General features: G+C 42.3%; 1 protein-coding gene across 1 annotated transcript in view; it reads right to left on the minus strand.

Moving 5' to 3' along the window:
- LOC311060219 (melanopsin-A-like) overlaps positions 1-12006 on the minus strand; it is a gene marked incomplete at both ends in the record, with an annotated part of 34638 nt that extends 22632 nt beyond the window's left edge. The window contains 3 exons of the mRNA XM_084078352.1: positions 2733-2936; positions 11273-11406; positions 11876-12006. Coding sequence (XP_083934478.1) covers positions 2733-2936; positions 11273-11406; positions 11876-12006 — 469 coding nt within the window. The remainder of the gene's footprint in view (positions 1-2732; positions 2937-11272; positions 11407-11875) is intronic.
- Between the last annotated feature and the right edge of the window lie 3455 nt (positions 12007-15461).

A 15461-nucleotide genomic window follows, 5' to 3' on the forward strand; every position in this document is an offset into this window, starting at 1 on the left:
CGTGGTTCAGTCGTCGGTCATTGGACCCTTGGAGGGCCGTCAAATGCACATATATGGAGTCAAATGCACATAATATGGAGTCAAATGCACATTATAAGGAGTCAAATGCACACATATGGAGTCAAATGCACATAATATGGAGTCAAATTCACATTATATGGAGTCAAATGCACATATATGGAATCAAATGCATCCACTTGATTTTCCCTTGGATTTTCAGTGTATCCGTTGCACTGACTGTTAGGCGCAATTGCAAAATAATGTGTGAGCAAACATTTCCGAGAGACTAAACCCAGGAGGACTCCCTGGTCAACTAAGTAATTTATACAGGGTTTAAGTGGTTAATACAGGATATATGTACTGTACAGGGCGGGGTCGCTACAACCCAAACGACCACGATATCGAACCAACAGGAAACGCCAGTATTATCGTTCATATTCAATTTGCACTCAACCGGGGAAGCAATGTATTTAAGATGTGAAGATAAACATGCGAGAAGTGGAATGTCTATTTGGTTGGTTCATGTTTCAACACAAAATGTTCTTTTTCTTCTCTCTTATCTAGGTGTAAACAGGCCCTCTTAAGCTGATGTTATTATGGACATTGTGGCGTTAAAAACCTCTCCACACCTCACCGAGGTTTTTGTATGTAATGTAAAAGTATCAATACTGCAATGCAGAAATACTCTGTTACAAGGAAAAGTCCGGAATTCTACATTAACTTGAGTAAAAGTATTGGCATCAACATATACTTCACATGTTTCAAATGTACAACAATCTGTTGAAAATAGCAGATCTACAAGCTCACAATGCGTCGCATCACAACACATTGTGAGCTTGTAGATCTGCTATTTTCAAATAGCCAACGTTTAAATAGGACTGAAGTGGTTAATGTATGTTTTGTAATAATAATCAAAATCTACAAAGTAACTAGTAAGTAAATTTATCAAATAATTGTAGTGGAGTAAAGAATACAATATTTGTCTCTGAGATGTAGTGGAGTACAAGTAAAAGTATAGAAAATTGGAAATACTCCAGTAAAGTAAAAGTACCTAAAAATTTTACTTAAGTACAGTACTTGCGTAAATGTACTTAGTTACTTTCCACCACACTTTATGTCTGTATTACTTTCCTCTGTGTTAAACATTGTACACACTGTGTTAGACAATGCGGCTAATGGACTGTATATAACAGACCTAAACAGTGTAGCAAAGGGGTTCCCAAAAGGTGCATTGCGATCTACCAGTAGATGACAAAGGCTGTGCAAGTAGACCACATGACATGCCCCTAAAAAATTATTAAAATATTTATAAACAAAAATCACAAAACTCTTTTTGGTATCTGCCAATTGAAACCAAGGCCTGTCAGCTACCTTCAGCTTCACACTTCTATGGTAGGCAATGCAATGCTTTGTTTTCAAGAGTGTTGCTCGCAAACGGAAGTTAAGTTGTATTATAAAGTTATATAAAAATGCGCGAGGCAAAGAACCCCAAAAACCTACCACTTCCATACAGAATGGGAGGAAGGCTCCCCTCCCCCACCACACTATTTCCATTTCAAAGGGCTATTCCAAAGCCCTCTCAGGTATTTTTTTTCAGCAATGGGATAACATATTTTTTCTTGTTCAGCTGGTTTATTTTAAAAGTAGTTCTCAAGTGAAAAACGTGTGGTCACCCCTGGTGTAGCATGTAGCTGGCGTGGTGTTGCAACCTACACAATACATATACATCGCCATCCAGTTGACACGCATACACAAAGGAAAACACAGAGCGAGCGGGAGACATTTGAGCAGGGGAGGTTTACAATAAGAACATAACTCCTTCCCTGTTCCGTTTTCAAAACAACTACATGACTAGATTTTAAATGATCTCTGGGGCTATCCTCGCAAGGGGGGATGTTTTTAAATTCACGTATGATCTCACCCGTAGTAACGGAAATAATTTGCTACGACGTATAAAAATAACACCCTTCAGATCTGCTTAAGACAGATGAAAGTCAGTGCCGGATCCTGTGCAGTATCGGGGGGATTGTCAAGAGTACATTTTTCACAGAACATGAACATGCGATGATCGCATTAGTGGCTTGTTTGGTTTTACACGCCAATTTATTCAAGACATTATTAATAAGTTAACGGGTCACCCGGCAGCGTTGCCAAGTCTTCTTATTATAAGCGACTTTGCATATGTTTCTCTGTAAAGTCGCTTGTAAATATTGGTAGTTGTGTTTTTTTTTTGAATAAAATTTTGTTTAGTTTTACTCATATTTTAGTCACCTGAAATGTTTTACTTTTAGTCTAATTTTAGTCGACTAAATATCCTAAGATTTTTGTCGACTGAATGTATTTTGGCCAGCCTTGATGGCGTCATAATGGCTGATTTTACACTTGGTTGCGCTCTGAAAGTAGCCGATCTACAAGCTCACATCGCGTCGCAGAGCGACGCGATGTGAGCTTGTAGATCTGCTATTTTCAGAGCGCAACACCCGAGCGCATCCAAACATAAAATGACTTGTCTTTTAGTTCTACTGGATCTCTTCTGCACTAGTTCCTCACTAACATTTTAGTCTAGTTTTTATTTGTTGACGAAATTGTCAATATATGTAGACTTAGTTTTAGTCATCATAGCTTAGTTTTTAGTTTGTTTTCATCAGTGAAAAAAGGTAGTCGGCGAACATTTTTCGTCATAGTTTTAATCGACTCAATCAACAATGTATCCATCCACACGGTATACTCACTCCAGCCAAAGAAGGGCGGCAGGCTCCAGCCCATGGAGTAGGCCCAGGCCGCCGCCAGGATGCCCAGGGCCTTCCGCCGGGACAGGACCCCCAGCGAGGCCAGGGGCCGGGTGATGACCACGTAGCGGTCCAGGGCGATCACCATCAGGGTGATCATGCTGCAGATGCCGGTCAGAGCCCCGCAGAACGCATACAGCTCACAACCTGGTGGGGGATAAATAGATAGATAGATAAGACCTTTAACCCATTATATTAAGACCTGAGGCTGATTCTACAAATGCCTTCTAAATCTAAATCTAAACAGTTTTCTGAGAAACGTTTGTTGCTATATTAGTGGTGCTCAAAACCGTTTCATGTCAAGGACCCTCAAAATGATATGTATTTGGCCACGGACCCTCATCTCAAAATATTTTGTTCCAGGGACCCAGAAGCAAAAAAGAGCAGATCTACAAGCTCATAGTGTGGCACAGCACAGCGGTTCGAGTTACAGAGTTACAGATACAGCGTAATACAAGTAATGTTGGATACAACAATATAAAAGGGGAGAAGAAGCACCATCAAATGAACAACGGTATACAAGGGTTACAAGGGTATATACAGTACACTTATACAACCAGTCTGCTCCCAGAGGTCTGAGACCGGGGCATATCAAAGACTGTGTTCCCTTACCCTCCCTCATATGCAGGTGGTGCTGATTCTAATAATTACCTAATTTAGAACAGTCTAGTGTGCTCTGCAAAAACCCAGACACTTGATCATGGCCCTGAACTCTGTCTGGAGGTAATAATAATAATAAACTTTATTTATACAGCACCTTTCATGACATACATGCAGCTCAAGGTGTTTTACAGGGTGAAAAACTAAAAATTAAATGAAGCAAAAGTGCTTTACAGATAAAACACACAATTCAACAACAAAGCAGAAAAAAACTACATTGAAACAATTTAAAACAATGGCATAAAACTAATGGTAGGAAGATAATAATAATAGTAATGGCATTAAAATGATAGCCAAAACAAAAAGGCAGCACGCAGCCACTAAATCTATAAGAACACCCTATATTATTATATTATTATTAAATGAAACAATACATATAAGGCAGACTTGGTTATACATTTTATACCTAAAATAGTAATGAAATCACTCTGCTTTCGCACTATGCAGAAACAAAAAAAAACCCACAAGGTTACAGGAAAGGGGATGGAATGGGGAGAGAGACAGAGGGAAGGAAGGAGGGATGGAAGAATGAGGAGGAGGGGAAGAGTTCATCAGGGCGGCAGGGCAGCGAGGGGGGATGGAGAGAGAGAGAGAGAGAGAGAGAGAGATATATGGAGGGAACAAGACAGGCGTGGAATCCAGAATTAGAAATACAGTATTGGTGCTTGAATTATTAAAACTCCCATGAGCACAGTGTAATATATCTGTGTGACATGATGACACATGGCCTGCGTTCAGCACGGACAGTAATCATTATAGTAATAGTCTAGCAGCAGTATTAAATCATGGCCACTGCCCTTCAGTATTATCAGGACTGCCAGGGCAGCAACACTACATTATTTCTCAAGTTCAAACAAGTATTGCCCTGACAACACTACTTTTACGCAGACCATAATGCCGTTCATTTCATTTAGAAGACTTGGAGTAACCTGTACTGAAGTTCCTCACTAGACTGTTCAACACAATCTTGGAAGGCGAGAGGATATACCTGAACAGTGGATAAATAGTATACTGGTATTTTTAAGAATAAGAGGGATGTACAGAGTTGTATTAACTACAGCATGATGGAAAAGAGTATAGTGGAAGTGAGCATCAGTATGGGTTTATGCCAAGGAAAAGTTGATGGAGAGAAGGCCAGAAGCAGCAACACTGGCCCTCGTCTATCAATGGAGCGTACAAACCAGCTTAAATTTGACGTAATAAATCCCCACGTCATGGGGATTTATCAAAGCAGGATTTGTCCGCTGGTGATAAATGTGGCGTAGCCTCGCCCCACATGTTTTGAAGAACATGAAGAGGAACTTCTCCAACATGTGAAGTTACCCCACCAATCATCTCCATGGATTCACGCATAGCTAGTACACATCACACACGCCTATCATACGCGTGGGAATGGCACATGCTATTTGCATACACAGTGTACAGACCCGATACCCGGCGCAGAAACGTCCAATAAGGAAATATAACACAAATAAAACAAAAATACGACCGCATTCATAACAGCGCAAGTCCAGTAAACTATAAGGTGTCACACTATGTCAGACTGTCAGAATGCGGTCTGGGGAAGAAAAAAAAGAAAGAAAAAGATATGCATCTCCTTTTTTAATTCTAGCCATATGTAAAGATACTGTATATCCCAAACGAAAACCTGAATCATGAATTAAATAAGAAATAGCCTAAGCGTTGTCTGTTTCCCGTACGTTGTTGAATGACACTAATCACATCATCATGATTTGGGTTTTAAGTTAATCCCAGAGCAGAGCTCAATGATAGTGGAGACACGCACGCTGCTGTTTTGCAAAATAAACGAGTCCTGCCATGGTCCGTGGCCGAGACACCACGTTTATGAGAGATAGATAGCCCGGGGCTGTCATCATACATTATGAACGTTTATGGAGTGACTGATTAATGCGTAAACATTAATGGAGGCTGGTGTGTGGTGGGCTGGTTTGGTTACCTATATCTCCGATCTCCCGCTGCCAATGAAGACCACTTGCGCTGACTGGGCCAGAAAGCATTTGAGTGTCGGGTTTATATCCTTAAACAAGGTTCCACATAACTCCAGAAAGACGGAGCATTACTGTAGGCTACCCAAGTTGGGAGACTTCACTCTCAATGTCATAAAAATATTCCAGCAGTTCCCAAAATCCTATCGCAAGTATGCGCTCATCTTAACACAGAGCCAGTAAAGCACTGTTTAAATGGCTGAATGATTAAGCATCTAACTTGTAACATTGTAAATACGTTATATTGTTTTTAATTGCTTGATTTTAATTGCTTGTACACTTGGAAATATCCTACCAATTTCATATGACACATCGTCGATGTATGCCTTTACAAAATATGTGTTTTTTTCACATGTATTATTTATCAGTTTTAGATCTTTACATTCTTGGAGTGAAGTATGTTTAGTTGCCTGTCAGATGGTCAGACAATGCTGCTCCGCAGGTCTACGGTGGGACAAAGTGCTGTAGACAAATCCTACACGTCCTCAGACCAGACGTGAGATCTGAGCGGGCCGTGAACTCAAGTCAAAGTCACGATAGAATGATAAATGCGGACAATTGCGGTGATCTCGCCATATACGCCCATTATTTGGTCTGCTCAACTTTGATAAATGAGGCCCACTGTGTCTTTGAGGACCTAGAAAAAGCATATGATAGGGTGCCAAGAGAGGAAGTGAACCGAGTTCATCTTAAGGTATAGTTTATGGCTTCTCTCTCCTATTCTCTGACCCTGGCGCTGTCCGTGGTGCTGAAGAGGGCATGTCTGAGTGATGGTCAAGTAGTGATTTACACAACATATGGCCTACATAACTTAACATTGGATAAGGATGAGACATTATGCGTACAGCATATATGTCAGAAATTAGTGTTTCCTGGCCATTGATGAAGAAGCTGTCTGGTGACCTTGCCACATAGACCATAGAGCTAAAGATGCTCTATGCCAGCGGTTCTCAAACTTTTTCAAACTTTGCAGAAAATAGCCAATCTACAAGCTCACAATGCCTCGCAGCGCGAGGCGTTATGTGCGAGCGATTCAGAAGTCGCCTCCAGGGGGGTCCCCACATGATTTTTTTTGGGGGGGGGTCAGTCATGCCAGTGCAGTGACAATTTAAGGACTTTTAAGACCTTTTAATACCTCAAAAAGGAAAGGGAAAAAAAGACCATTACTCCATCAAAAGCAATAAACAAACTATACTATAAAAACTGGTCAAACATTGGCCGAATTGCCAAATAATATAAGAAAGAGGCAACATCTGTGAAACATTTTCACAAGATTTATCTGTGGAACCGAGTCAAACTAAATTGAATGCCCCAACTCCTACATTCCAAGGTTGAGAACCACCGGGCTAGACCGCACTCTTGCATTTCATCGCATTGTTTCATCGCAAAATAAACTAACGTAATCCCCTTATCTTTTGCTGATTTGACCCCACTGAAAGAACGTTGAATGTAAATCCCAACATAGTTATTAATAAAATAGCCTACATTTGTACATTCACAATGTAAACAGTAGGGTGACTGCAAAGTGAGACACTTAAATGTCCTCATTTTTTACGTGTGTATACAATATACTTCCATTACTAAAAATAAGTCATACGTTTCTGTATAGCGCTGACATCTAAGCCATCTGGATCATAATTGTAAAATGATGACAAATAGAAACAGATATTTTTAACGTCTGACTCATTTGACACGTGTGATGCGTGACAGTGTCGTTATCGTAATGACTGACTCAAATGACACCGAGGTGTGCGACACACGTGACAGTGTTGTTATCGGACCAACGGCTGACTCATAAAATGAGACACCGGGGCAGAAGGAGACATCATGGGAGTAATGGAGTCTGAAGCGAGGTCGGCGTATGTTAGCCTCTCATTAGCATTATGTGAACGCTGCTACGCGGCTCGTTGTGATCCACGGCGCTGACCTGTCCTTTTCCCCACAGAGACCCTGGTCACCCCCCTGTCAAATGCATGTACAGGTTGACGGCTGCAGCGCAAACGCCGCACGTATACAGTTCACCAACACAAACAGACATTTTTGGCAAATCCTCTTTTTCTTTTAATGGGCCCCAACTCCTGGAATGCCCTTCAACACATTTTAAAGTTCATTTCTATTTTAGAAGAAGGCCGATGCACACCTCAAAGGTTGGTGACAGGTGCGTAGGACAAAAAGTGCATAATTATGTTCTGAGGGGGATCTCTGAAAAGGACACTGCACACTGTCTGGAACTTGCACAAAAAAAAGCTCTTTATTCGACGTTTCGGTCGTTAGACCCTCATCAGGACAGACAATGTCAATTGTCTGAAGTAACCATTTAAGGACAATTGACATTGACCGTCCTGATGAAGGTCTAACGACCGAAACGTGGAATAAAGAGCAATATTTTTTTGGAAGTTCCAGACAGTGTGCGGGTCATTTTCTTATTTTCTTTGATGTCATTATCAGAGATCCCCTTCTAAAGTTTGTTTCTATGCCATCGTTTGCACAGTTTACATCCAAGGTCATGCTCCGTTGTGTATCTGTTTGTAATTGTTTTGAAACTAAGAAAATAACCGATCCATACTGTATCATACAAGTACACACACGTTCACACGCACGCACACGTTCACATGCACGCACACACTCACACACACACACACACACACACACACACACACACACACACACACACACACACACACACACACACACACACACACACACACACACGCACACACACACGCACGCACACACACGCGCACACACACGCACACACACACACGCACACACACACGCACACACACACACACACACACACACACTCAATCACTCGCGGCAGCTGTTCTTGCCCCCAGGCTGTGATGGTATGCTGTAATTACCAATAATCTGTCACACGTCGCACAATCAGAGTACCGCCCAACGCAAAACCCCGGATGCTTTGCTTTTGCATGCAAATATCCTAACGAGTATTAATCAAACGATGAAATATTCATCACCACGCCTGTCTCCGGATTCCCCGGACCGTGTATACAACATGGTTGTGTTTGGCCCGGCCTTGTCAAGCCACTTAATTAACTTAATGAGATGCAGGTGATAGGCCTTAATGGATGAGTGCCACTCGGGAATCGGAAGGTCACCGGTTTGCCCACTACACGTCGAAGGGTCCCTGAGCAAGACCCTTAACCCCTGACTGCTCAACAGGTGCCGTGTTAACCCATTTCTACCCGGTTTCCCTTGTTTAGGGCATTGGTTCTCAAAGTGGGGTCCGGGGACCCCCAGGGGTACTTGAGGGGGTTCCAGGGGGTCCCCAGCTAAATGATGGACAGGAACGAAAATGGACAGTTGTGGGTCTGTAACTCTGAGAGTGTACATTAAGATTGGTTTTACAATGTGAATTGGGGTCCCAGAAGTATAAATGCCATTAAATGGGGGTCCGTAGCCTAATGCATGTCAAACGGGGGGGTCCTTGAAATTAAAATGGTTGAGAATCACTGCTAGAGAGCCGTAAAAACCTTCTCTTATTGGGGTCCCTGGCTTATCTTTTCAAATGGGGGTCCGTGGGCTAATAAGTGTCAATTTGGGGGTCCTTGACATGAAAAAGTTTGAGAACCACTGGTTTAGGGAGCATGTCGTTATAGGCGAACATTTAAAAAAATATATCAAAAAAATATATTTCAAACTTAGCTGGAATAGCAGTTTTACCCACTTTCACACGATATAGCGTCTATTTGAAAATAGCTGATCTACAAGCTCGGAACGTCGAAACATCTTGAAAACATTTCAACATTTTGGAATATTTTATATTTTCAGTTGCCGCGGCCAAATACATGTTCATTTGGGGGTCCTTCACATGAAAAGGTTTGAGAAGGTTTGCTTTGAGAATAATGTAGCCTCAACGATCAGGTTGTGTGCATTCACAGTGGCAACAGTCACTGGAGTGTGATGGAACTGAGTCAAGATAACAAGCTTGCATGAACGACCTTGTATCTATAATGACCTCTGTGTGTGTGTGTGTGTGTGTGTGTGTGTGTGTGTGTGTGTGTGTGTGTGTGTGTGTGTGTGTGTGTGTGTGCATTTGTGTATACGAGTGCGTGCAAGCACTTTGTGTGTTGCATGTCGTGCATTGGAATGGTTTGCATAATTGTTTTGCTGCGAGCCGACTCTATAGGACTACAGTAGGTGACAAATGAATTATATCCCCTCATGCCTGCAACCTATGAAAAAATAAAACCCTGGCTGCAACCGAGAAGGAGCGTGTGTGTGTTCCAAATGTTTTATAATAACACCAGTTGCGGCTGTTGCGCAGCGTCGGGACTTTCCTGATCCATGCTGCTTTTATAGCGTAGATCTATATTTAATAGGCCTACTGCAATATCAACATTGCTTTACCAATATTTGTAACACCAGAATCTTCCCATAGGGAACAAAAAAGGTCTACATCTGTCTGCCTGTCCGTCTGTTAAAACATCTCTCTCTCTCTCTCTCTCTCTCTCTCTCTCTCTCTCTCTCTATCTCTCTCTCTCTATCTCTCTCTCTCTGGCTGTAGCACGGATCTCCTCGGGGGAATGATCGCAACCCCATTCATACTGTATGATTTCCAGTCGCCGGTGATAAAGCCAATTATGAAACGCCAATGCCAATGAATGACTGTTGTCTCATCCACAAACTTCAGATGCTTGTCCGATTGGTCTAGCTGTTGCTGTAGGTGTAGACTAGAGTGATAAGCCCTACGCTTGATCGTTTTGTGGGACTCCAGTGCTGATAGACCAGGGGCCTGATATAGATGAATAATTTGCCTGAGGCATCATGATTAATTGACTGATACATTTATTTGATTTCAGTCTATTACCCAGGCCAAATGGGATTTTAAGACACAGTATTGGATACAAGTTCTGCACATACAGTAAACATCAGCAGTAGCTGTAGCTGAGTGGGTAGAGAGGCCATCTGGGAATCATTAGGTGTCTGGTTAGCCCACTGCTGCATCCAGTCTGTGTCGAAGTGACCGTGTTCCTGACCTAGACACTTAACCCCTCACTGCTCCCCGGATGTTGTATCTATCAACAGTGCCCACTGCCCCGAGGATGGGTGAATGCAGAGGACATATTTTACGCATGTGACAAATGTAAATGTCTAATATGTCTAATTATGACATTTTACTTGACGATTAATTGTCGCTCAAATAATTGCGATTAACGATTTAATTGTGTTTCTGTCATTGAACATTGCGTCTGACTGTTTGTTTGTTTGGGAAACGGTGTGTACCTTGTTATGTAATTCTCTGCAAATCGTGCTTTTATTTATATGTTAATACGTGACGCACATTGTGCTTTACATACATATTTGATTTCCTACGTGTGGAGGGTACAGTATGTAGATACACGCGTGCGTGCGTGCGTGCGTGCGTGCGCATGCGTATGTGTGTGTCGGTCAATATACGTGTAGAGGACATGTGTAGAGGACATGTGTAGAGGATATATGTGTAGAGGACATGTGTTGATAAACGTTGAAGCCATTCATCTTAGGGCTACTGTTTTCCCAGGCCTGATTTACACTTATTTGTGTGCCGGTGTGTGTATAGCCGATCTGCAAGCCCACAAAGCCTGCAGCGCAGCGCGACGCGTTGTGAGCTTACCGATCGGCTATGTTCGCTGCGAGACACGATACGAATCAGGTAATGTACTGTTTGTTGGTATGCAATCCTCAGAGGTCCTGCTTTTATCTGTGTTTGCTCATCTGGAGATGTGGTAATGGTAATGTGGTAATGGCTCCTGTGTGTGTGTGTGTGTGTGTGTGTGTGTGTGTGTGTGTGTGTGTGTGTGTGTGTGTGCTGACCTTTCTCTCCGAAGATCCACCTCTTGTGCATGCTGGAGGTGAAGAAGACCGGAGCCTGGGTCACACACATGAGGAAGTCTGTGATGGCCAGGTTGATGATGAACATGTTGGCTGGGGTACGCAGGGTCCGGCTCCTGTCCACACACACACACACACACACACACACACACACACACACACACACACACACACACACACACACACACACACACACACACACACACACACACACACACACACACACACACACACACACACACACACACACACACAGTACTCAGATTTGATAGATTAAGACCTGAGGCCGATTCTACAAATGCCTTCTAAATCAGTAGTTCTCACACTTTCAAGTTTTTTCAAATATTTTCAAAAATAGTGCAGATGTACAAGCTCGCAGCACTTGGGGGCCGGTACCGCCTGTTCTTTAGATATATAATAACTCTGTGGTTGTGACTCAATGCTTGGCAGCTGGGAAGAGGTGCGCTCCAGCGCGTCTTCTCTACCATAGAAATGCATGGCAAGAAAGGCAGCAAGGCACCGTGTGTGTCCAGTTCCCTGGACACACACGGCCCCCTGAGGCGGGCGCTTCATGCGGTAGCCTACCTGCAGAAGGCGTACAGGACCAGGAAGTTCCCCACCATGCCGGTGATGCCCACGATCAGGATGACGAAGCCGATGGTGTAGTGGGCGTGGGCCGGGACGTCCACCGTGGGGAAGGGGTGCCTGGGTACCATGGGAACCTGACGGGAGGGAGGGGGCAGGGGAGGAGAGGAGAGAAGGAGGATGGCGGTGTGAGTGAGTAGGAGAGAAGTATAGTTGACTTCTTGTGATGCTTAATGAAGTGTGATTGATTGTCATGGAGCTAGCGTCACCGTGGGGAAGGTGGATCTGAATAATTAGTAATTAAATAAAACACACACACACACACACACACACACACACACACACACACACACACACACACACACACACACACACACACACACACACACACACACACACACACACACACACACACGCGCACACACATCAAGGTGTTCATGTCAGATTTATAACAGAGAAGTGGGCCCTGCTGAGCCCAGACGTCCTTCTCTCTCTAAACCACCCGAATCCAACTGATGGAAGGGCATCTGGAGACGAGGCTTTTGACAAGGTGACCGAACAATGTCGTCTTTCATCAGGGGATGTGTCTTTCGCCGAATTAACACCAGCAGTGGACTTTGAAACATGTTCAATGCATCGTCTTTGAAGAGGAGCGAAGGTACAGTTTACGGTTTACAGTTTAGGCATTTAGCAGACTCTCTTAATCCAGAGCGGTTTACAGTAAGCTGTTTCTACAGGTTCGAGGGGGAAAAAAGCGAAGCATGTAATTTGAGATAAGCTCAACTTTGATGCTTTGAGACACAGCGATAAGCCAATCAGAAGCGTGCTGTGCTCTCAACTAGGCATGGAGTATTAGGCACAATACACCTGATACCACATACAAAACAGCGCTGTATGGAAGAAGTGGAAAATACTGATAACCAAGTTTTAAACCAGCAGGTGTTGAATTAAGATTGAGCAACTACATGGTCCATTTCTGAACTAACATGTAGAAATCCTCCACAAACAAGCTGGCAGAGACTGAGGAGCATGGCGTGTCTGTTCTCCTCCTCCTCCCCATCTGTGATGTGAGCCCCCTGGCCAGGCACAGCTGGCTTTGATCTGCATGGACCACCTGGACCACCTGGGGGGTCCGCCTGGACCACCCCTGTTGTGAGTCGGGGACCCATTTTTGTGAGTCACAAGTGAAATATTCCTTTTTTCCCCCTATATTTAAAAATATACGTATCCTTTCGAAAGATTTTTTTAAGTTTAAACAAAAAAAAACATCGATTAAAAAGACAATCCCAACATTTTTCTACGTACTGTACATAAAATAAATCAAATAAAAGGAAATCAAATCATTTCCATAAATACAATTTAAAAAAAACTTTAAAGGACAACTTAGTTTTTTTACAACCGAGGTTTATGTGTTAATTAAAGTAAATAAAAGATGAGTTTAAAAATGTTTCCATTTACTGCTTTCTATAGTTTTATCAATTTTCGCGATCTTTTTTACAGTGGGCGGGGGCATTCGGGCAGGTGGCTAAATATGTATTTTTTACACAATAAAAAAGGTCCTGTGGTCTTTGATGGCCAGATGTGAGTTATTGGGGGCTAGAAGAGCTACTGTAAATAATAAAGAAATCGCCGGGTTATTGTGTAAGAAAAGACATATTTAGCCAACTGCCCGCTCACAGAAAAAAAGATTATGAAAACTGCTAAAACTATAGAAAGCAGTAAATATTTTTTTTTTGAACACTCATCTTTTATTTACTTTAATTACAAGCTAAAACATAAACCTTGGTTGTAAAAAAACTAAGTTTAAGAAATAGTGAAAATAGCAGATCTACAAGCTCACAACGCGGCGTGACGCGTTGTGAGCTTGTAGATCTGCTATTTTGACTAGTTTGGGTCTCAGGTAAAATGTCTGATTTCTCTTTTCGGTCTTGAGCTAAAAAGTTTGGGAACCATGCAGTGCACTAGAGCACAACACGCTTATCTACGAGTGTGTCAGTAAAAAACTCGGAAACGGATAATTTATTGTATTTTGTGAAGATATTCTCTGAAGATTCACTCACTGCTGGTGTCAATTTTGTTTGTTTGTTTGTTTTGGCAGTTTCAGCACCCTCTGCTGGACAGATATATGGACAAAGTCAATACATGCATACAGTATATCGTTGCTGTCTGGCAGCAACCTTGTAGCTCCATATTTCAATGTTTTCCATGTAAATTAATGCCCTACTTCATTGCAGTGGCGGAGCGTCCGGGGAGGCCAGGGAGGCGGCCGCCTCCCGGCCCGCGACCCTGGAGGGCCCGGGCCGTCAGATAATAAATCGGTAAAATCAGGCAAAAATAAGAATTAAACAACATAACCCTAACCCTACCCTAACCCTAAAACCAAAATAAAGTGACAAAAAGCCCCCCAAAAAGTGACCGAATCCGCCCAAAAACCGGCAAAATCTTGCGCGCACGCGCGAAGGGTGTGCACGTGCAGGGGGGCCTGTTTCCTGTGCTGTGCCTCCCGGCCCGGCTTTGAGTTGTTCCGCCACTGCTTCATTGTACAAGAGTGTCGTGCGTGCAAAAGTAGGGAAAATAGCAGATCTACAAGCTAACAACACATCGCATCATGAGCTTGCAAATCAGCTATTTTTGAAGAAAAAAATATTTAAGTGAAAGTGTAGTTTTTTAAATAAATATTTTACCAAATGAAAAATATTAACAAGAGCTTGTGACTAAATAACTACAATGGATCCATTGAACATTTCCTGAAAAGAAAAAAATCCATTCAACAGTGACAGGTCTACCTTATAGATTGCCTCATTACAATAGATTTGCATCAAAACACACCCTTCTATGTCGTACAGTCTCATTACCGTAAGGCAACACTATATGAGTTATGCTATATGCAAATGAAGTGTATTCTATTTTATTATATTAATGGTGTCATTAATTGCAAGCTGTCATAATTAACATATGGCTGCCTTATCACTGTAAAGGCAGCCTACAGTATGTTAATGTAACACTGCAGGACTATACCAATTATGCAGGCACGTTGTCTTGTCTGTGGGTACGCTGGTACCATACAGTATTGTTTTAATGAGCATTATGGGCTTTGCTGGTTATGTTTAAATTAATTCACTTGGGAACGCACTTCAAAATGTTTCTGACGTCTGAATTTATGATAGAATATATTCGAAAGATTATAATATAAATAATATTTCTTAACCCATTGAGACCTGGAACGCACCTGTGTCACTTTAGATGTCTTTGGCTATTCAAAAATAGCAGATATACAAGTTCATAGCGCGGCACCGAGTGCCGCGCTATGAACTTGTAGATCTGCTATTTTTGAAAAATCTTGACATTTTTTGGGGGGATTTTTTTCAAAAAACTGTTAGGATTTAGAAAACATTTTTAAGAATCACCTCAGGTCTTAAAGGAGTATAGTTCATCCAAAAAATACTTATTTTCTATCAGTTATACACCCCATAAAGCCTTGAGTTCATGGAGATTTTTTTGTTTTTGTTGCATCCTTGATGACCGGCGGATTCTCCTGACCGATGACCCGGTCATAATTATAGGCTTAGGAATGCGAAAAAGCAAA

This window comes from Gymnoscopelus microlampas (genome assembly GCF_963454915.1).
Source record: "Gymnoscopelus microlampas genome assembly, chromosome: 14".
NCBI lineage: Eukaryota > Metazoa > Chordata > Actinopteri > Myctophiformes > Myctophidae > Gymnoscopelus > Gymnoscopelus microlampas.